At 44.9% G+C, this 22,841-nt stretch overlaps 1 protein-coding gene across 3 annotated transcripts in view; it reads right to left on the bottom strand.

The window, feature by feature from the left end:
• The window catches only part of NRK (Nik related kinase), a 109,648-nt gene that overhangs the window by 24,266 nt on the left and 62,541 nt on the right, over positions 1 to 22,841 (bottom strand). For 2 of the 3 annotated variants that reach the window (XM_075054523.1, XM_075054525.1), the window contains 8 exons: positions 14,502 to 14,633; positions 13,609 to 13,676; positions 11,870 to 11,985; positions 8,851 to 8,948; positions 7,427 to 7,545; positions 3,583 to 3,676; positions 901 to 1,074; positions 104 to 233 (listed from right to left, as the gene is read on the bottom strand). In XM_075054523.1, the coding sequence (XP_074910624.1) occupies positions 104 to 233; positions 901 to 1,074; positions 3,583 to 3,676; positions 7,427 to 7,545; positions 8,851 to 8,948; positions 11,870 to 11,985; positions 13,609 to 13,676; positions 14,502 to 14,633 (931 nt within the window). The remainder of the gene's footprint in view (positions 1 to 103; positions 234 to 900; positions 1,075 to 3,582; positions 3,677 to 7,426; positions 7,546 to 8,850; positions 8,949 to 11,869; positions 11,986 to 13,608; positions 13,677 to 14,501; positions 14,634 to 22,841) is intronic. The other variant, XM_075054524.1, reaches the window with a different exon arrangement.

The raw sequence follows: 22,841 nt of genomic DNA, 5'->3' as shown, positions 1-22,841 counted from the left end.
ATGTTACTAAGAATTTCCATTTCCAAGCAATTGGCCCTCCCCACTCCAAAAAAAAGAAAGAAACCAGGAGTGACATTTTATGAGAAGGGTAAAGCATACTCACGAGAACTACAGGAAGGTCCTACTGGACTGGTGGGAGGGGTGATTGGCAGAAGTCGAGGATCTATGAATGAAGTAAACGATGCTGTGGACGATGTACTGCTCTTTGAAGGTGTGCTTTCAGTGCAGGGGGCCTACAATGAAAAACAAGAGCGACTTCAGGAAGACGATGCTAGGGGACCAGACAGCACACAGCGGCGCAACGCCTCCGAGGTTCAGAAGAAATGGCATGTGGCTTGCTCAGAGATGATGAGCAGTCTTAAAGCAGGAGATACATGGTACAAATTCAGCGACAGAAGGGGAGGCCTGAGCAGGGAGTTTAGCCAGGCACGGCGCTGAAATAACCAGCCCCCAGAAGAAGAGCACGTCGTTCGCTCCCTGCTGTCTCACCTGCAACAGGGCACTGCTCAAATCTCTTCGCAGCGAGGAGGACGCCGCTGCCTCAAGTAAGGCAGTTTTTAAGAGGTGACCCCTGACAGAGCTGTTACCTGCCCCCAGTGACACACTTCTCCCCAGGAGACCCTCACGGCGGTGTAAAAGGGGGAAAAAAAAGGGAAGGAAAGAAAAGCGAGCAGAGAGAGAGATGGGGGCAAACAAGCTGAACAATAAAATCTGTTAGGGAGCTCAAGATTTCTTCTCTGTCACCTAGATAAAACTTCTAAAGAAAAGAAGGGATGTGGTGAAAAATCTCATCATAAAAAGAGACAGGATAGGTGAAGTTAAAAGGCTCTCAATCTCAGGCTCCTTAGGGTTGGAGGAAAACGATGGTACAATTCATTTGATCTGTAATTTATCTCTTACCTTACTCAGAGGTTTGTTCTGAGTTTCCTGGCTAGTCAGTGGCACTTTTGGTGGGTTTACAGAGGAGTCTGAAATTTGGCTTTGCTGGAGGAGATCTGGCAGGAGATAGTTCTGGTTGTTTACACTCCAGAGGCCTTCTTGGGGGCTAGAAATTTGTTTCCCTAGAATCTGATCCTGCACATGAGAACATACAGTTAAACTCCACATTTAGCATACTTCCAATGCACTACGCAACCCTGTTAATTAGGACAATAACTAATGAGCTTATGGGAGGAGTGCTCTGTGTGATGCATTGTGGAAAGACAAACCCTATGGAAAGATTAAAATAAAAAAAATAAATACAAAAGTGTGTGGCAAACACTGGAGACATCAACACTGGCTTCAACTGCTGAAGTGCTCCACAAATGTTCCTCACCTACATTACCTCAGCCACAGGTAAAGAAGCAACTTCACCCTCAGAGACGTTTGAGACAGAATCAAATGACTTGTCCCAGCATTCTGATCCGACCTCTGCCTACCACGGTCACAAGTAGGTACTTCTTGATTCTGGACCTGCATTTAGTTCCAAGCCCCTCACCATTCATTTCATTGCTACTTTCCATTTACTGAATTAGGAGACCTTATTGTAGAATGACATTCAGCAAGATCCAGTACCAGCATTTCCAGTACAATGATGTTTGGTACTGCAGACCTCCTTACAGGATCCCACCAGCCTCAAGGAAACACTTGTAAACTATGCAAGGTTGTGAGGCGCCACACAAGCTCTCTCCCCGACAGCACAAAATACCGAGTCAGAGGTCGGTTTCTGGGAATACATGGCTGAAAGCTTTGAGAGGAAGAAAGATGGGATGTATAAAGCGAGCGGTGTCCCAGATGGCGAGGGCAGTGCAGAGGGATCTACCCCTGGCTGTGATCAGTCAGGGTACCTGAACACCACTGGCACCGGAACGTAGAGTGACAGGAGTCAAGCGCTACACTAGAAAATTCCTCCTAAATTACACTGAAGCAAAAAGCACCACCAAACTCGAGTAGTTTCTGGCTGGTTGAATTCAAGGCAAGTCTGTGCATTGTACTGACTTTGATAAACAACCTACTGAAATCAGATCAGCTTTTTTGAATGCTGGCCAAAATATGAAAAAAAAAAAAGTAGATAATTCTAAATAAAAAGACATTTGCCTTTTAAAAGCCAAGTAATTAACTAGAAATCAAATTGAAGCTGTAAGTATTTAACATCTTAATTTAGATACAAAAACCCAACCCAAACCAAAACATACGTGTCAGTATTTGAGATTAGGGAATCAAGCCAGTATGGAGCTTTTTTTTCAGTTTTGAGTCAGGTTCAGCTGAACTGAACCAAACCCCCATTTGAATCATTTGGTACACCCTAACCACTTCAAACCAGTTCATGCTGAGGGGCCAGGGAAAGGTATGTTGGAAGAAGTCGTGGACACTCATGATGGCTGTGGTTGGTGAAACAGAGGTGGGAGCAAAGGACAGGAGTCTCTGTGAGAAAGAGGGAGAAGACTGGAAGGCATCGGAGAGATTTGTGAGGAGAAGTGGCAGTCATCTGTCTGTTCTCCCTCCCGCACTGTCCTCTCCAAACCCACCAGAATGTGACCTCCACTCTTTTCCATCCTCCCTCATCCTCAGTCTGGGCCTCAACAACTCCATCCTTCTCCTTTCCCTCAGGCAGCCCATTTCCAGTGCCCAGATATCAGGGGAAAGTGAAAGCACTGGGCTGATTTTGCCACAAGAAAAATACTGGCTTTGCCCCATTTATAATTAATTCTCCGAAGCAGGGTCTTTCCTCCTCGAAGATGGTGGGACGAAGGCAAAGTAGGAGTCCTTCCCCAGTCAGGAAGGATGCCACCCTGGTCTGAAGCTTAGAAATCACACCAGAGGTAAAGAAAAGTCCTTTTTCTTCCTAGCCCTGCCACAGCTCACACAAGCAGCTCTGGGGAAAACATCAGTTTCACAGCAATTTATTTTCCCTATCTGTGAAATGAGAGTACCCTCAGCAATATGCGAGAAGTGCTCTGATGCTGAGTACAAGTCTTATTACTGTAATTTTTTTTGGTTTCCAACCACAAAGAACATTGTTCTGCTTTGTCCGTCTTCATCTTTTCTGCACTAATATTTATCACGGGGGAAAATCCACATGACTTGAAGTCTCTGCTAGAAACTACAGCTGGGAAGGAACCACAACGACACATGAGAGGACGACATGTATTTGTGCTAAGCCAGTAGGGAGAGATGAAGTGTTTTTCCCCCTCTTCTGATGATATTTTAAGTAGTAAGCAGTAGTTCTCTTTAAATTGGAATAAAAAAGTGAAGATTTTTAAAAATAGCAACAATGCACACCAACAATAATCAACAGTATTGCTTTTTGCAACCTGCCCAGTGCCTTCAAGAAATACATTGACATCAGAAACTACTACCAGGTCAGTAACAAGGACAAAGAAAGGAGTGCAATTTCGTAGGTAAATGTAAGCATTTTTACAGGAAGCACAGAACCTGAAACTACACATTTTTTCAAGGCTTATAGCTATAATTTGCAATGACAGAGCAGGACTTCAGAGTGAAAATGCTGCCGAGAAGAAATGGATACAGTGTTTATCATACACATTAACGATCCGACTCCCCCCCCCACTGTACCCACCCCCTTACAAATGGCCAAATTACCTTCTGTTCTGCGACGGTGCTTTGGGGTTTCAGTTCAATTCCATCTGGTACTCTCGTCCTTGAGAAATCTGCCACTCTGCTGCTTAGCAGTTGCCTGGTAACAAACTCCAATTAATGAACAGAACTACTTCAGGGGGAAAAAAAAAAAAAGCCCCCAAAACCAAAAAGAAAAAAACCCCCACATACACATGTTCAAAAGTGAGCATAATTAACATTCACTAGTTACACTTAAAGGTTCTTGTACAAAAGCAAGCTGATTAGTCTGTGGATGTGCCTGAACGGACTCGAGCCTGAGGACCACTCACACACAGCAGGAAGCTCTCCCCACCTCTACGGAGAGCATCCCTTCATCTCTCTGCATCACACCCAGCATTTTTCAGACACTGCACAGCTCAGGCAAGTGAGAGCTGGTCCCTCAAGCTGTCATTTGAAAAGTGCCCACTTCAAAATTTCTCCTGTCTCCCCTCGTACGCTATCCTGCTGGGCACAATTATGAGCCGCCCTGCTCTCCAGAGAAAGCATCAGCTGCACTTGCGAGAAGAGCCGCTGCTCCGCTATATGCTGGTATCGGGGACCTCTCTGCCAGTGCCTACGGGGACAGGCTACACTGGAATTTCAGACTGTGAATCAGTCCCTGCAACATGGAGCTCCTCACCTTACGTACAAAGAAACAAAGAAAACGTTGCCCAGTGCACATAGAGACAGAAGAATATAAGAGCTGCTGGACTGGCTGGGGCCAAAAGCCCACCTAGTCCAGTATCCTGTCTTCAACAGTGACCAAAAGCAGATACCTAAAGAAAGAGTAAGAACAAGGCAAGCATCTCTTGTGATATACCCCAGCATACTACTGCTTCCTACACAACCACTGGAATATTGGCATTTTAAACTTTTTCACCCAAGTGGGAAAACCTCAAACTTCTGTCAGTGAGACTCTGGCTCCATTTCTGTGCATTTCCACCCCACATTATTTATTTATTCCACTTATTTATTTATATTCATTTATTTATTACTGCAATCCATTTAGGCCTATTTCACTTCTGTCTCCTTTCCAGTAATTATACAACTGACTGCATTCAGGATCCTGGTGTGAAGGGCTCTACAGTGCTACGTGACAGCTGGTAGAAGAGTATACGGTTTTGGGGTTTTTTTTAAATGTTGCCCAATGCGATAACAAAGGAGGTTTGGTGAGAGAGCTACCGACTTAAGATGGTTGTCAAGGAGCAGAAGTTTTTGTGGCCTTTTTTTGTTGAGGTTTTTTTTTGGTTTTGGGTCATTCCCCCCCCTTCTATGGGATGGGTAAATATTTGCATACTAAACTTAGAAGGAATGGCAAGATATGGAGTAGGATCAATGGTGAGTGCAAGGACCTGTTCTTATCAGGAAAGTAAGCAGCAGCTGCTCTTAAATGATGTCAACCTCCCACTTCTTAGGGGAGAAAGTAAATCCTAGCCAAGCACATAACTGCACTGACCTTGTCCAAATTTTGGTAGGGAACAGCATACAAACTGCAGAGAGGGGAAACTGAACTATACAAAATGAGTCCCAGGAAAATCAAGTGATTTAGGGGGGATTATGAACGCTGCAGACGTCAGAGGAGGAAGCACTCTCAGTAGAGTTAAGAAATTAGTATCAATGGAATAGATACATTACACAAGCAGGTAAGATGCTGGATCACATACATTGACATCCTTTCCTTAAAAAAAAAACCCTGGTGTATGTGAGGAGGAATTCTGGCTCATCTCACTGACAAGAAAAACAAGACCAAAAGTTGTTTTACTGGTGAAAGACAGCTGCCCTTAGTCCTGGCTTTCTCAGAAATGAGCCTTCTCAGGGTGGTTAACAGGATTCGTCCAAGAAAATACGAAGCTCTTTCTCTTGCATGTGTGCATGTCCCAAGTCTAGTCCCGCTGGGCACCTCAAGGAAAGCTGGAGTGTGGACATCAAAAGCTGTTCTACAGCCCGGGCAAGAACAAAAAAACCCCACAGATTGTTTTCAATAGCCAACTAAAACTTGTCCCAGGGTGTCTCAGCCAAAGCCCACACAGAAACACTCGTACAGGATGCAAGGGGCTTCAGAGCCTGCATTCACATGCTTTAGATAGCAAGAAAAACAAAACCCTTCACTTTCTCCAGAATATGCAAAGTTTCAAAGCTGGCTGCTGCTTTTACTTCCATCACTACCCTTTTTGCTATTCACTTGGTAGTAACCAGGACGTATTTCCCAAAATATCTATCTTTTAATATAAGTGACGTTCGGCCAAGGTGAAGGGACTTTGTTAATAGACAAGATTACACTTTTGATTTTACAGGAGTTCTTGCGGTGGCTGTGTGCACAGGACGGCAAACCTGACAGGGATCATCCTGCTAATTCCAATTCTCTAGAGGACTGGTGGATCTCACACACAGAGGAGATGCAAATCATACATGCAGACTTCCAAAGGCAGTGATACCACTCCTTCAAATCATTACAGCATGCAAGGATCACAGCAATCTAACACTTACACAGCAAAGTCATTGCTACAGGGTAAATCCATATTTTTATGTAGAGTCTTTCTGAGGTCTAGGATGAATTCTATGACCTAGAGTGAATAAAACTTTTTACAGATCAGAATAAGGTGGTTTGGAAGAGGAGCAGTAAGAAAATAAAGGCATTACAGTAAAAAGACAGCTCTTTCAGGTGCACTGAATAAGCTACAAGATTTTTAACATTCTCCCTCCTCATCCCTCAGCTTGGAAAATGAACTTCAGAAATGCAAATCAGGAGCATATGCAGGCACAAAAACTCTACCTTCCTCAGAGCAGCAGAGGGGAAAGGACTGGTACCAGGCCAACACAGTAGCTTGCCAACAGTGCTACGAATCTGTGCATCTCTTCCTGAAGACTGACAAAACTGCATGTGCAATTATGTCAGAAGAGCAAGAACCCCATCCCCGAGAGCTCTGTGGCCCTGTGATGCACTTCAAAGTAAATCCTAGAACTTGAATTATACTGAAGTCTCTTTGCAAGAAAATTAGAAGTTTCATTCATCAATACTAAAAAAGTAAATTCTGTTTGCTCTTCCAAACAGCAGGGCTGGCCAACTGATCCCTCGACTCTCTTTCACTTGGACTAGCAAACTATTCACGCACCATTATTTCTCAGCAGAATACACATTTTGCATGACAGGTAAACACCACAAGATGTCAGTCACAAAATCAACAAGAGAAACTGGAAAGCTAGAAACAGTTCAGGTGAGATCAGCTTGGTACAAGCCGCAGCATCATCTGCACAGCAATTGTGCAAAATAACAATCTTAAAAATACAGCAAATTTTACAAAACTAAATCCTGCTTACGCTATCTGCTCATTATAAACAGCCCTGGTGAAGGAATCAACTTTTCAGCGGTAATTATTTCTCCCGGAGCGAAGAGACTATCTGAACACAAGGGTCATGTTTGCCTTGCTTTTTTCACTGTAACCTGTATTTAGCATGAAGGCATACAGTTTTCTTTCCCTCTCCTTTTTTCTTTCAAAAATTCCATTTAAACATAGATCAATGTGAAGTAATCTCTATAAAAGCACTACCTATTGATATTCAGTTAAAACGAGACATTTCCTCATTGTCCCAGGGCAGCAAGTCATCAAAGCTTATTACACTGCATACATCTGATGAAGCAAACATTTACCCCCGGGAGTTCATTACAGTGTGATTAAACTGCTTAATTACAACTGGCATAAATGACTGATAGTAACTTCAGAGGGGAGGTAGTATTTACATATGCCAACTTTTTCCAGATATTTAGAAGTGAGAAAGAAAAAGGAAGAAAATAGTAATAATAATAATAAAAAAATAAAATCAAGCCAACCTTGTGTGGTTCATGTCATCTTCATCGCTGCTGCTGACTTCATCACTTGATGAGGAATAGTCTGCTGCTTTTAAGAATGAGTTGGCACCATCCTTCCCCTTGGCAAAGGAGCCTGGACTCTGAGTAAAGAAAACTCAGTTGATTTGTTTTCTCATGGAAGAAGCCATCGCTAAACAGCATGTGCAGTATTCTACTCTCCCAGCAAATATAGTTATTGTCACTTCCACACCAAAAAAGCTTTATTAGGAAGCGGATGCTCTTGTTGGTCCATCACAAGTGGGTATTTCACACAGGAAAGTGACCTAAGCCAAAACACCTGATTTTCCTAAAAGTTGAAAGGTGACTAACTTTAGTTAGTATGTTATTCTGAATCTCAGACATTGACGATTCAATCTTCGCACTTTGCAGGAACATAGACGTACTTCCTTTTTTTTGCACAAGAAAAGCAGTGCTCTGCACCAGGACTAAAGGGTTACACCAGCGTGAGTTTCGTTCTAGCCCTGGACTACCCCGAGGCTCGCGGGGCCAAGCCTGAGCGCCGGCTGTGCCCGCGCAGACCTGGTACGAAGCACCTTTGGGCTGGCACGGCAATACCAGCACAGCCACGGCTCGCACCCACGGAGCGGTTAGACACCCCGGTCCTACGGGAACTCACCTACAGGCCTCCCACACTATTGGCAATGGCCTAAACACAGAGTCGTCTTCAAAACTCCGGTCCCTGACAAGGCAGGAGGGGTTGGGGACCCCGGTAAGCTCCAGTTGTCCCCTGCTGCCCCGCTCTCCATCCCCTGGAGCCACACGGGCTTGTCTGAGAAGTTTTAAAATGCCAAGCATCCCGCAAACTTTTAAAATGCCACGCAGCCCACATATGAGCTCTTGCACAAGGCACCGTGAGCTCCAGTTGTCGGACAGGCACCCCCCTACCCCAAACACCACCAAAGAAAAGAAATGCCTCAGTAAATAAGACAGAGAAGTAGCAATCATCCTTCCCATCCGCGGCACGTCGGTAAGCCAAGAGCCAGGACAGTCTTGAGTGTGTCACAGTCTGGTAGCGCATATTCCAGGCAGTTACACACTGGATATTTGCACAAGCCACCGGCACGGTCTTGACTTCTGGGTTGTATGACAACCCATCAATGACTTTGTGAAATACGGAAGACATACCCTTCCTTTCTAAAGATCTATGATCAGATGGGTTCAGGAAAACTGAACTCTCTGCCCATGACCTGAGCTGGACACAAGTCAGACCTGGACAGAAAGCTCACGAGACACGTTAATGCAGCAGTAACCTGAGCCAGCCCCATACAACCTCTCAGGTGGTCTCACTAGCTAGCAAATTCAAGCACCAAGAGAGAAGCTATCTGCATAGACATTCCCTCAATGAAAACTATGAAAAAATAAAAAATATGAGTGGAAGAACCTACTGCAATCTGGCCTGGATGAGAAACTTTTTCAGACTTCTTATGCAGCTGCAAGTGGTTCTGGGACAAAGCGTTCTCTGCCTGGGCCAGTCCGGGATTCCCTGAAGAGAGGGAAAAAAAAAAAAAAGTTTCTTTTTTGAAATGCATTTGCAGCAGTGTGAGAGAGGGGACCGGTAAGACAGAGAGGGGACCAGTATGACAAGCACATACAGTTACCACCCAAAGCACACACCAGCCTCTGCTGGTCTTTTTTCTCTTTGTTGCAAAGGGAAATCTTTTTTCCTTGTTTCCCAGTGGTTTTGGATGCCACAATATTATGTATATAAATTGACACTGGCGCAGTTTAATGCTGCAAGAGTAAGACAAGCAGACCAAAACCTCGGCAACATACTCCCACTGCACACCAGCAACAGTTCCATGGACTGGAAGGCAGCTTGCAAGGGAAAAGGGCAAGGGCATGCTAATCCCTTCCTCTGATCCTGTTCTTGAGGGGAGACAGCTCATCATATCAGCAACTGCTGGTCCTATTCCAGCACTAAAGGTGTCACCCAGCTACATGCCTGTGACTAAAGACAGGGGGGTCAGGGAGATGGGTACAGGACCCCGGGCCCCCCCTGCACATTTTTATGAGCAAACAGACATGCTGCAAAGATTTGGCCTTTGTAATACTGTTGCACAAAACCAGTCTGAAGAATCTGGTTCTCCAAACCCCACTGGGCTGAGGGCAAACAGCTGCACTAAGCTCCACTCGTGAGCATGGGGTCAAGCTAAAAGCAGAAGAGGGTTCACCACTTCCCCCCGCACCAGAGGGAGAACCATCTTCCAGTCCCTGCTTCCCTCAGGGCCCATGAAATGTCACTTCCCAGCTCCCACTTCCACTCTGCGCCGTGGGGAAGTAGGTAATAACAGCCCTCATTTCTGCAGAGACCACTTGGTTTCCAACGCCGCGGGCCAACTCAGCGCCAGGTGGCACCTCGGGACGCTCTGCCCAAGGTCAGGTACGGGGAGCAAGGACGCTGCAGCACCGTGCTTCCCTCCCAGGTGGCACGGGACCTGCACTTGCCACCACGCTTGCCCAGCTATCGAACACCCAAGCAAACGAGGCTAGAGGAGCTGGAGTCCATCTGCACGCGCTGATGCCACGTGAGGAGGGATGCTTACAAGTAATTGAGCGTATCTTCCCTTTCAGTGCCCCCGCTGCCCGCAAAGCTACCTGCGAAGAGCAAAAGCAGCCTTGGAGAGGTGCCGTCTTCTGCACGCAATTCCTGGTACAAGTGAAGGGAGGGAAAGCAGACGTGCCCTCACCCTGCCACTGGGACACACTAGCCAGTTCAACGTCTACCTCGTTCAGCAATTTCTCCCATGACTATCCCACTGCTACCAACAGGACTCCTTGCAAGTGAAGGGGGGAGAATTCAAGCTCACACAAATTAGGATTTGTATTTGGTAATTTATCACAATGGCCTCATGTATTCACGCATTTTGCAAAGCTTTTAAAATTCAGAATTCCTTATTGGTCAATGAGTACCTAAGCAACTCAGCAGAATTATTAGCTTTAAAGTATTTATAGCCCTTTCCTGCCCAATTCATTATCCCTGTGGGTTTGGGAAAGCAACAAACTCTTTCTGGAACACCATATGCCAGAACTAGCTGTAATTTAATGACACTTAAGAACCCAAGGAGACAGTTTAAACCACAAGGGAGGTTTTCTATTCTTTCCATTGCTGGTGAGGTTTTCATTTCCCCATGCCAAAATAGCACAGGAGTTACACATCATGCAGGCATTGCTAAGTTGAGCTGGGCTGTTGGATATTGTTCATCTCTATGCTGTTATTCAAACATAAAATGACATAAGAGCAAAAAGAAACAAAAGCCAAGCAGTTTAAAGCGTGCTTTGGGTTTTTTCTCTTGAAGCAAAGCTTCCTATTCTGTGTAGTTAGTGAAAGCAAAACCGGCTTGATTGTATAAGTGTAATAAATAAGCAATTTGTTCTTCATTAATCAAGGGCTTGCAAATTAACAATGTAAGCCTCAGTTTAAAAATAAATGACCTCAGCAGCTCACTGGTGTGGTTTCGGAACTTTTTTAGTATCCACCCTGCTTCAGATTGGGCGTGATTCCCCACGTCCCCCATCTTTAGTAGTCAACCTGGATGCAAAACGTTATAACACACCACTGCTTTGCAAGGAGCAATACAAGAAATTGCCCTACAGTTGACCCACAGAAAACACCTTTAGGAATAACAATAGAAGAACAAGGCTGTCCACTTCTGCTCCATGCCCCCATCTGCCAGAATCTCAGGTCATGTCTTGGGAACCAGTCTGTACTGCAAAAAGGCTGCACAACCACGAGCAAGCCCACTGCATTCCTACATCGCTACCAGTGATACCAAGATAGCTTACAAAGTTGCACTTTGCTTAAATTGGATGAGGCTACCTCTACCTTTTAACTTCTTTTGCCTTTTTTTTATTGCAGTTCCACTATCTTTCAGCAAAAAAAAGAATATCGGAGGAATGTTTCATAAGATGTTGTACAGAGAGCCTTACGCTTCCTTCAGCTAGTACATTATTAGAGTGCAGAAATATTAGTGTACAGCAACTGCTCATCTGTATCATCATATCAGTGGGCAATGCAAAAAAGCAGCATACGGTTATGCAGAAAATGCCAATGGGTGAATACTAGTTTTGAATTACGTCTGTATGTCTGTAATGTTGGCTCTGCTGAGTTTCAGTGGTGTCAGTAAGTGCAACAGAACTGATTTTTTTTCAATTCTTAATTGAGGCAACTCAAATTTTCTATACAGAAATATGTTCACAGTTACTTTTTGACTCAAAAGAGGAAGTGTTTATATTTGAGGAACATGGAACCATAAAATCGAGAGAGCTTTCAAAAGCCTATCACCAGAAGACATTGTTAAAAAAATATCCCCTTTGCAATGCAGCACTTGACACCCTGCAGAAGCCTGTTCCATGTGATAGGTATTTTGCACATTTTGACTGACGAATCTTTGACTTAGGAATCACCTGAGGTTGACCGGCTGCTCTGATGAGATCCCATCTCCCACTGCGTATTGCCAGGAGTGCTGCTGCTGCTGTTTAGCTTCAGAGCGTGTCCCCCGGGGGATGACTGATGAGTGCTACTAAACAAAAAGACAAAAAGCAGATCAGACTATCTTGCATGCAGGAACACAGACTGGAACAGACCTCCTAGGCCACTGAATCGAGTTCCCTGCTGTTACTGTATGATATAATACTCTTGACAAACAAAAGTTTTATATTCCTTGCTGCTCCAAGCAGGGCCACCCAGTAGTGAGAGCAGAAGATGGAGGGGACAGTTTCCCCTGGGCAGTCATTCTGGGAGATTACAGAGATTCCCAAGTCATTACAAAATATCCTACTACATGTACTTCTCCCTTGGCCGCTTCACGTTTGTGTCACTCCTGATTCCAAAATCTCATGGCTTTTACAAATAATGAAACCTGCTCCAGTACCCTCTTAGAATATACATCATCACCCACTTATCAGTGGGAAAACGAATGCATCGGACAGTAAAACTAGCTGCCAAGCCTGTGAAGAAAAACAGCGGCTCCCCCAGAAACCCAGGCTCAGAAGCCACTCACTTGTAACACTGTGGTTTACTTACATGTTTCTTTTCTGCTTTGCCTCCTATAGCTCCTAAGTAGAGAGCATTTAGGGCTTGACTTCACTTGAAAGTTATTTCAGATGATGTTTCTGACTCTGGCTCATCAGAAATGCTGCACATTATTTTGTTATGTCAGCTAAATCTACTTTCCTTTCAAATCCCTCCAATCCTAGTTTCTCACAGCATTATGTTCCCTGATTAGACATCCAGTGGGGGCTACCCTTTACCGCTGAGCTCTCTGCATCCTTGGTCTTTTCTCCTGGGATATTAAAAAGGTACACTAGCCTTAAAGGCAGACTGCCAAAATAGTTAAGATACATCTACAGACAGCCTGTTCAAGCTACTACCAGGCGGAATAAAGCTACAGGCACAAGCTTCACAAGCTATAATTGTAAGTGCCTATACAAGGAGCTGGGGCCAGACCCCCACTCCCCAAAGTATCTGGGCACTTAACTCCCCTTTGAAACCAGCGGTGCCTGTGCTGATGGGGAGCATCTGCAAGAGCATCCAGGCAGCCCCGAGCAGCGCCGCTCCCACCTGCCATCAGTGTCGACAGGCTAGGATCTCAAGTAACCTGCACCTTCAGCAGCCGCTTACTCTAATGCGAAGGGAAAAGTAAAGCATCACCAAATCACAAGAAGTTAAACGACCGCACAACACGCTGCCCGCTAACTGGGAAATGGACGCACAACTGCGGGCAACCCACTTGGGCATGCCAAACAGGCTGAACCAAATGAAACAACTCATGGCAGGAATTATTACAGATGGACCAGCCCTTGAATTTTAAAAATACTGCTTTCCAGCAGAAGACAGAACTAGCTTGCATGAAAATGAGATCTACAGGAGGCTTGTTTCTCTTTAAATCAGTTATGTCAATCATTAAAAAGGAAGCTGGCTTAGACACTTCCTTCAGGTTTAAGATCAGGAAGTTTGTTTAGTTATTTTTGTGGACAAACTGACTCAAAAGACAAAATAATTGTAACTGCTATTAAATGAGGTATGAACCCATGTCCATTTCGGTGTTACTGAGGTTATGGCTTTGTTTTTAATAAATTGGCTTTAGTTTTCCTATAGACAATAAATCAGCATTAGTATAAGCATAAAACACTTAAGAGCTTACCTTGAAAGGCATCTCTGATGGCCAGGCTGATCCCTGATGTAAAATTTAGAGGTTGTCCTTTCTGGAACCTTAAGGATTTAATCAAACGTTTTAAGGTTGCTACTGGTATTTTAGACTTAGTTAATAAACCTAATGCTTACCCAGTACTAATGCAAAAATAAGACTAACCAACATAAATGAATGATGCTTCAGTGGGACCTGTGGGGAGATCTTCCATGACATCAACACTGGAAGCTGCAAGTCAGCAGCAGGTGCTTACAATTTGCTCCAGGCCTGTGCAATCTATCAGGGCACAGACTGCAAGTGGTTTACACCTTTCCTTAGAGTCAGCATTATTCTTGGTCAATATTTAAAGCAGACAGGGAAATGCATCTGCAGTCACTTAACGCGGCTTTCCTTAGGTGGTGGATTACCTTATGTTGCTACCACAGGGCTGGGGGAAAAGACACACAGACACCCCCCCCCCCCCCTCAGCTGCAAAGTAATAAAATGAACACATGCACATACACATCCATGCACAAACATTCTCATACTTGTTCTTAGAAATTCTGTTAAAAAGAGAAATAAACCATCACCTGAATTACACAAACTAATGAGCTTTTCTGCAGCAAGCCAGATTTTTCACAGAAAGGGCAGCTACAAATACTTGGTCTAACAAAAGAAGCATATCTGCACTCACAGATCCTACAGATACTATATATATAAACTCAGAACACTGACCTGCTTATAAATTTGTATCTTCATTCTAGATTACTGAGACCCAGTTAATGTACAAGCAATGAGATTTTCACTGAGTTTCATCAAGTCCAGAGGATGGATACTACACAGTGCAGGGGAACCAAGTAGAGTGCTACTAACCACCGACAGTGCCAAACACCCCGAGTTTCACATACCTTTGGGGGTTGTTCTTCATTTTGACTCATGCTCCAGAATACATCGTCCTGCACAGGGCTGAGTGGTGTCGTCACCATATCCGACAGTGAACTGCTGTGGTACACATCCTTACTAGCCCGGAAATTTTCACACTTGAAACAAATGAAATACATGTTGAATTGTACTTCCCTGCCTAGGTAACAGGTCCCAATCTCAACAGATATCATTGGCTCTGTTTGTGAGATCAAATTTTTAGTAAACGTACAAGGAGTATTTTGTGGATACAGCCCTACTCACCTTGTTCACTGTGAAGTAAGTTATTCACTTCCAGCATGTTAGCATGTTAGGCACAAATATTTCAAGGTGAAGGGTACAATAAAAAGATACAGTAAAAACATCTATGCTGTACATCTATCTCCCCTTCTTAAATTTATGGAGAAGCTAATAGGTCATTGGCAACACACGGCAAACTAGTTAACTGAATGATGCAAAAAATACTGTGGAGTACGTATATTTCATTCAAACCTGACCAATGCTTCCAGTTCAGAATTTAGGTAAGTGTAATCACTTGGGGAACCCACCTCCCCTAAGGTAGATGTTGACTTCCAAACTAGTCTTTGCAAGCCCACCATCAACCCAGAGTCAATGGAAACAGACTGCCAGCTGGAAGCGCCTTCAACTCTCCATTGGCTATGAAGGTGCCCTGGTGGCCCTCCTCTGCAACAGATTTTTCAAATACTTGAAAAAAATCAAAACCTGAGAATTCAGTAAGAAAGAAATAAGAAACTATGCTCAGACTACACCTCGTGGGTAGTCACGTTCAGGTGCTCCCATTGCGACCACCTGTGTTTAAGAGATACCTTCAAAGGTATGAAATTAGAGCATTAGGATAGCAAATGCTCTAATCACAGTGGGGGGGGGGGGGCAGGGAAGAAATCAAACCACTTCCTTACAAAATCTTCATTCCAAGGGAACCACAAGTAAGCAGTGCAACACTCAAGCTAAAATAGTCAAAATCTGGTCCTCTGATTCTTTCTGTATTTAAAAGAAGAAAAAAAAATAAAAAAGAGAAAAGAAGGAAAGGTCCTTTAAAATCTACACGCTAATGACCTATTACAGTGGCATCTTCCAAAGGGAAAGAAAGGCAAAGAGCTAAAAACGTCAACTGAATGATCCTCCCTGAAATGAGAAATCCTCTTGGACAGAAGACCAAGACAGAACACACAGAAACGCCGACTGAGCTGGGCCCGTCTTGAGGGATTGCTATGCTAGAACAAATTTAATGCTACAGAAATAGAAAAAAGTATTAGAGAAATGCCTGAAGCTATACCACTTTGTGCTTTATCCCGTCAGATCTCCCACGTAAAGTGAGACCGGGGCTCTCCAGAGACACCTGCACCTCGCAGGAATGCGACGGGCTGGCGAGTGGCACCTCTTTCTCAAACGCCTGGCAAGACCAGCATCCCCACCACCTGCAGGTCTACCGGTTTTTGTCCGAGTCAAAGTTCAAACTCTTGTGCCCAACTGAGTTACTGTAATTCAGAGCAGAGGCAGCTGCAGTTCAGTTTCCCCAAGGAATGACTCAGAGGCATATTCTATTGGTTTATCAGCCCAAGGCCGTAAAATTCTCCAGTTCCCCAGTCTTAAAAGTAAAATACAGTAACTGAGAACTGTGCACAGCTTTTCAATAATATAAGATGATTATGAACTCCCTATAACTCTGCAAGATTAATTATTTCACAGGAACAATGTTCAAAATCACTTAAATATTGACAGTTAGTAATTGTAAAACTAGTTAAAGATGACAAACATCCATTCAAACATCCCATCACAACCTCGCAGACCAGCATGACAACGTCAACGGTCAAAAAACAGTCCTGAGAAGTTCACCTAGTTAAATATTGAGGTGCTTTTTCTGACTTTTTGGGACAATATGTTCTGTTGACTCCCTTCACAGAAAATAGCTTTTTCAGCAGTTATAACATCTCATGATCCATGTCCTTTCATTTTGTCAAAATTACTTTTTTGTCCAACATGATTGTCACTAATAATAGTTTTTAGTTAACCAGAATTATCTCAACAGCAAAGTGCTCCCCTGAAATGATTCATCACGGATATAGAAATAGGCTTTATAGCAAGTGTATTATTATCAGAATATAGGAATATTTTGCTTTTTCCTTGCCGCTTTTTCAACAAGGTACTTACATTTCTTCCTAAATTCCAGCTTTTAAGCCCTGCAGACTACCAGTAAACTGTACTTAAAAGCATGGATGAGCTTTGCTGAATCATGATTTAAGTGACTGGGTGAATCCAAACTCTGCAGATGGTACCCACATACATTTTTCAGGCAGAGAGAGACCAGTACACCAACTCCATATAAAGCCAAGAAGTGACACCTGCTTTTGGGATGATTTCTGTAGGACCTACAAGACCTTGCAATTCCACAGCAAGCCAAAAATGTCTCAGATAACCCCCGAAATCATAGTGTTTGATATTCCCCTGAAGTTTTACAGATAAAATAATTTGTATGGGGGGGGATTTAAAAAACCTAACAATGATTCTAAACTACTGAGACTTGAGCCTTAAATTGTTTTTATTATAAGTAATACTGAAAGAACAGCAGCTCCTCTCATGCACAGAAGGCACCGGCAGACAAAGCACTACCTACTACGTGTCTTCAAACCATAAAGGCACACCAAACAGAGCTAAGGAAAACAACCCTTTGGTCCCTGAAATTATAACATAAGGTGATACAGTACAAAAAACTGATTACTAGAGTTAGTTTAAAAAGATTTAGGAGCAAGAAGTCTTAAAAAGACAGGCTGCACTGATTTTGGGAGGATGCCTAAGTTACTAATTTGAACTGAATCTACACACAAGGGCTAGATAAGTGCAACTGTTATTATAAAACAGCATAAGGAAAAGGATTTCCTTAAAATTCTAAGCAGATCTGCTCTGGGATACTTGGTCAATCCATGACCTAATGCACAGCTATTTCTTCTAATATTGTTAGCTTTCTTGTTCTGTTTCAGCCACATTACTCCAGACAATAGAGGAGATCTAGCTAGCAAATCCTACAGTAAAACCACAGAGCCAATTAAAAAATGGAGTTCATTTCAGATGTGAGCTAAATTCCTCCACTACTCAGGCGGCAGGAGACGCTGGGCAGAAAATCAGACTCTGTGACTTTGTTCAAGAAATCTCTGTGAAATTCTGCTGGTAGCCCAGAACCGCTCATCCCACACCAACAAAACCAGAGCCAGACCTGCTACTGCGCTGCAGCAAACACAAAACAGGTAAAAACGGTACAGGCTATATCTGGTAATATCTCACATTTCCATTACCAGACAGATAGGATACAAGACACTGAGAAATCATGCTCCCTGCATCTCAGGGGCTATGTTAAGATTTCCAGTGAGAGAGATCTGGGCAACCAGGATGTGCCACAAAATTTCACACAATACTATCACTTAAAAAAGAAGTCACTTTTGTCTGAGCAGAGCAGTGATGACAGACGATCCCTCTCTGACAAACCTGGCTGGAAGTTCTTTAGCACAGACATCTGTGATGAATTCAGCTTGCATTTTAACTCTGCAGTTCACTTTTATTTTAAATCAACAAAGCACCCACGTTGCAAACGTCACAAGCATATTGCTGTGAATCTTTTAATCTCCAGGTGACTAACTTGCCCATCACTCATATTGCCTTAACACTTCATACAGTTAATGCAGGCGGCATATCCAAACATGCCCCTACTAGCATCAACAGCTGCTACCAACCAGCAAAAGGAAACGCAACCCTTCAGAGGGTTAATAAATTACCCATTGAAGTTCATCTGGTCTCCAGGCTAACACAGCAGGTAAGAGTACAGAGTCCACATGTTTTCTACCAGCTAGAGCACTGACTTGGGAGTGGGCAACAGGGCAGCTACCAGCAGGGAGTGAAATCACACGGTAACAACTGTGTATCGCTTGCTGCTATTACCCTTAAGTAACACCATCACCTTAAACTGCACACAATTTTTAGAGTGTAGTTTCCATCAAGGAACGTGAAAGAGGTTGGTAAATACTGCTTCGCTCCTCACCACTCCCCTCGGCAGCTGGAAGAAGTACCACCAACCAGGGAAGCACTGACAGGGTGCAAAGGAACGAAGCGACTTGTCCGAGGTGACGCAGCCAGCCTAGAACGTAGCTCCTTTCACCCCAGGGGCGGCATTTTAACAGGGCAGCACCATCCTCTGTACAGCCACTGTGCTCCTGCAGAACCCCAAATGCCCTGCAATAAACTACAGAGTCTCCCACTTCTATCGCAGGGCTGAAATATTCGCCTCAAGGAAGCTGCCAGCCTCTGTCCAAGGCTAAGATACAAATGCCCTTCTTGTAGACCTTGCAACAGCTCTCCAGAGATTTGATGCTACAAGCCAGGCCATCAACTCAGCCCGGTTACAATAGGAAATGACAAACAGGCCCTGGAAAAAAGGCTGCGAGAAGATAAACAGATATTTTCCCAGATAAAAGCTATCAGGTGAAACGGGGCCTTTCCTCTCCCAACAGATCTCTAATGGTGATTTTTCCATCATAGCCAAACAGCAGCCTGAACAGGAAAGGCACAAGAAGCCTTTGACTTAAAGATGCTAACAGCCAGCTATTATCTGCCTCCCACAGACTCGCTCCAGGGCACAAACAGAAGCAGAAGGATGGGGAGAGCTGAGCCAGGGAGTCTGATCCGCGAGGACCGTGGCTCTTGGGGAAGGAAGAGCTGTGGCGTGCTTTGTGAAGCACACCCTGAGAAAAAGGCAGAACATGAGAATGATGCTCTGAGGAATGCTGACTTAGGACATCCTGAGCTTGACATGGCCAGTATACGGAGCTGTAACGAGGGCGTGATTTTTAAGGCACTTCCACATCTTGCTTTTCAAAGCACTGTCCATATCGTGCTGCTGGACTTCAACCACCCCAACATCTGCTGGAAAAGCAGCACGGCGAGCCGTAGGCAATCCAGGAGTCTCCTGGAGTGCATCGAGGATAACTTGTTAAGCCAGGTAATAGACAGCCCTACCAGAGGGGATGCGATACTGGACCTGATGGTCACCAAGGCAAGTGAGCTAACTGGTGACGTCAAGATCGGAAGCAGCCTGGGCTGCGGTGATGATGTACAGGTGGAGTTTGCAGTCCTGAGTGATATGGGGAGAGTAAAGTCAGGACCCTGAATTTTAGGAAAGCAAACTTCCAGTTGTTGAAGGAGTTAGTCCATGGGAACCCCTGGGAAACTGCCCTCAGGGACAAGGGAGCAGAACAGAGCTGGCAGATCTTTAAGGAGACCTTCCACAGAGTGCAAGAGCTCTCGGTCCGCAGCTGTAAGAAATCAGGAAAGGAAGGCAAGAGACAGGCATGGATGAGTTGAGACCTGCTGGTCAAACTAAAGGACAAGAAGGAAACGTACAGGGAGTGGAAGCAGGGACAGGTATCCTGGGAGGAGTATAGGGACGCTGCCTGGTTGTGTAGGGATGGCATCAGGAAGGCCAAGGCACGGCTGGAGCTGAACTTGGCAAGGAACGCAAAGAATAATAAGAAAGGCTTCTACAGGTATGTCAGACAGAAAAGAAAGGTCAAAGAAAGCGTACCCACCCTGAGGAATGAGAGTGGCAAACTGGTAACAATGGACAAGGAGAAGGCTGAGGTACTCGGCAGCTTTGTTGCCTCAGTCTTCATGGGCAACCTCCCTTCCCACACCTCTCAAGTAGATGGACCACAAGACAGGGACTGGGGGAGAAAAGTCCCTCCCACTGTAAGAGAAGATCAGGTTTGAGATCACCTGAGGAACCTGAACATACAGAAGCCTATGGGACCTGATGAGATGCATCCCAGAGTCCTCAGGGAATTGGCTGATGAAGTTGCCAAGCCATTCTCCACGATATTTGAAAAGTCACGGCAGTCAGGTGAAGTCCCTGGTGACTGGAAACATTGCACCCATTTTTAAAAGGGGTAGAAAGGAGGACCCTGGGAACTACCCACCTGTCAGCCTCACCTCTGTGCCTGGGAAGACCATGGAAGAGATCCTCCTAGAAGCTATGGTAAGGCACATGGAGGACAGGGAGATGATTCAGGACAGCCAGCATGGCTTCACCAAGGGCAAGTCCTGCCTGACCAACCTACTGGCCTTCTAGGATGGAGTGACTACATCAGTGGACAAGGATAGAGCTATAGATGTCATCTGTCTGGACTTCTGTAAGCCGTTTGACATCATCCCCCACGATATCCTTCTCTCTAAATTGGAGAGACATAGATTTGATGGATGGACTGTTCAGTGGATGAGGAATTGGCTGGATGGGTGCATCCAGAGAGTAGTGGTCAATGGGTCAATGTCCAGATGGAGATCAGTGACGAGTGGTGTCCCTTGGGGGTCCCATATCGGGACCAGTACTGTTTAGTATCTTCATCAGTGACATAGTGGGATTGAGTGCACCCTCAGCAAGTTTGCAGATGACACCAAGCTGAGCGGTGCAGCTGACACACCTGAGGGACAGGATGCCATCCAGAGGGACCTGGACAGCCTTGAGAGGTGGGCCCAAATGAACCTGATGAAGTTCAACAAGGCCAGGTGCAAGGTCCTGCACTGGGGTTGGCACAACCCCCAGTATCAATACAGGCTGGGGGATGAAGGGATTGAGAGCAGCCCTGCGGAGAAGGACTTGGGGGTGCTGGTGAATGGAAACCTGGACGTGAGCCGGCAATGTGTGCTCACAGCCCAGAAAGCCAACTGTACCCTGGGCTGCATCAGAAGAAGTGTGGCCAGCAGGTCGAGGGAGGTGATTCCGTCCCTCTGCGCTGCTCTCGTGAGACCCCACCTGGAGTACTGCGTTCAGCTCTGGGGCCCCCAGCATGAGAAAGACGTGGACCTGCTCGAGCAGGTCCAGAGGAGGGCCACGAAGATGATCAGGGGGCTGGAGCACCTCTCCGATGAGGATAGACTGAGAGAGTTGGGGTTGTTCAGCCTGGAGAAGAGAAGGCTCCAGGGAGACCTTACTGCAGCCTTTCAGTACATAAAGGGCGCTTATAAGAAAGATGAGGACAAACTTTTTAATAGGGCCTGTAGCGATAGGACAAGGAGTGATGGCTTTAAACTAAAGGAGGGTAGATTCAGACTAGATATAAGGAAGAAATTTTTTATGGTGAGGGTGGTGAAATGCTGGTACAGGTTGCCCAGAGAGGTGGTAGATGCCCCATCCCTGGAAACATTCAAGGTCAGGTTGGACGGGGCTCTGAGCAACCTGATGTAGTTGAAGATGTCCTTGCTCGTTGCAGGGGGGTTGGACTAAATGACCTTTAAAGGTCCCTTCCAACCCAAACTATTCTGTGATTCTACAGTCTTTCATGCAGGATGTTCACCAGAAGCTCACGCCAAGCAAGATTTCAGGGGCCAGCGATGAGCTTAAGAAAAGCTTGGGATAATACAACCAAATCTCATAGCAATAATCCATAACCGCAAGTAGCCTCAACAAAGTACATGTGCCCACCCTGCTGCTAGGGCTCAGTGGTGAGGCAGCATGACATGCTCTGAAAGCAGCTGAGCTGAAACTAATAACCCATCCTCCTCTGCTGTCTGATCTTCCCCCTTTGACTCCAAGATCCAATGCACAAGGAAAAGAGGCCACAAGATGCCACAGTAGCACACAAACAACACCTGAGCCTGATCGGAATCCCACCCCGCTGTGGGTGCCACTAGCTAAATCCCACAGAAGCAACTGGAGAGACGGATCAGAAGCTGTACATCCACCCATCCATCCAGGAGTCCAGCACAAACTGACAGCTGCCGCGAATAAAACAAGTGGTATGACTCTATATCCTCATTGAGGGGATGAGTGAACGTACAAATGAAGTGCTGTGGGGAACTGTAAAGGCAGTAAGATTATTCCTGCCACTGCATGTTTTCAAAGCAAGTGGAGATTTCCAGCTTAAATGAGCTGTCCTTACACTTACAGTAGTTTATTCCATTTCTACTTGCTGTCTTGTTTTTCTTTTGCTCACACACGCTTACAGTCCCTTCACAAAAGACTGGAGAAAAAAGTAAAAGTAACTGCAGTCTAAGCTGCTACTTCATACACTGTGAAAGACTAGGATGTTGAAAGGCAGCTGAGTTTCTGGGCACACTGTGAGAACCCTGAATCACCTTTCCCAGAACTGGCAGAAATAGCAGGAGCTAAAATGTTTTGAGAGGAAGATACCAATGCAGAACTTTATCAGAGTGCTTTCACTGTATAGCTAACTGTTTAAGTACCACTTCTACCTCTAATACTGACATTTTTCCAAGTCACAGACCTTCTGGGCTCTATTCACAGGCAAAATCTGACTCTGCATTGG

This window comes from Buteo buteo, chromosome 22, assembly GCF_964188355.1.
Source record: "Buteo buteo chromosome 22, bButBut1.hap1.1, whole genome shotgun sequence".
Classification (NCBI taxonomy): domain Eukaryota; kingdom Metazoa; phylum Chordata; class Aves; order Accipitriformes; family Accipitridae; genus Buteo; species Buteo buteo.
The sequence above is the reverse complement of the archived record's forward strand: the minus strand, read 5'-3'. Positions and strand labels throughout refer to the sequence as shown.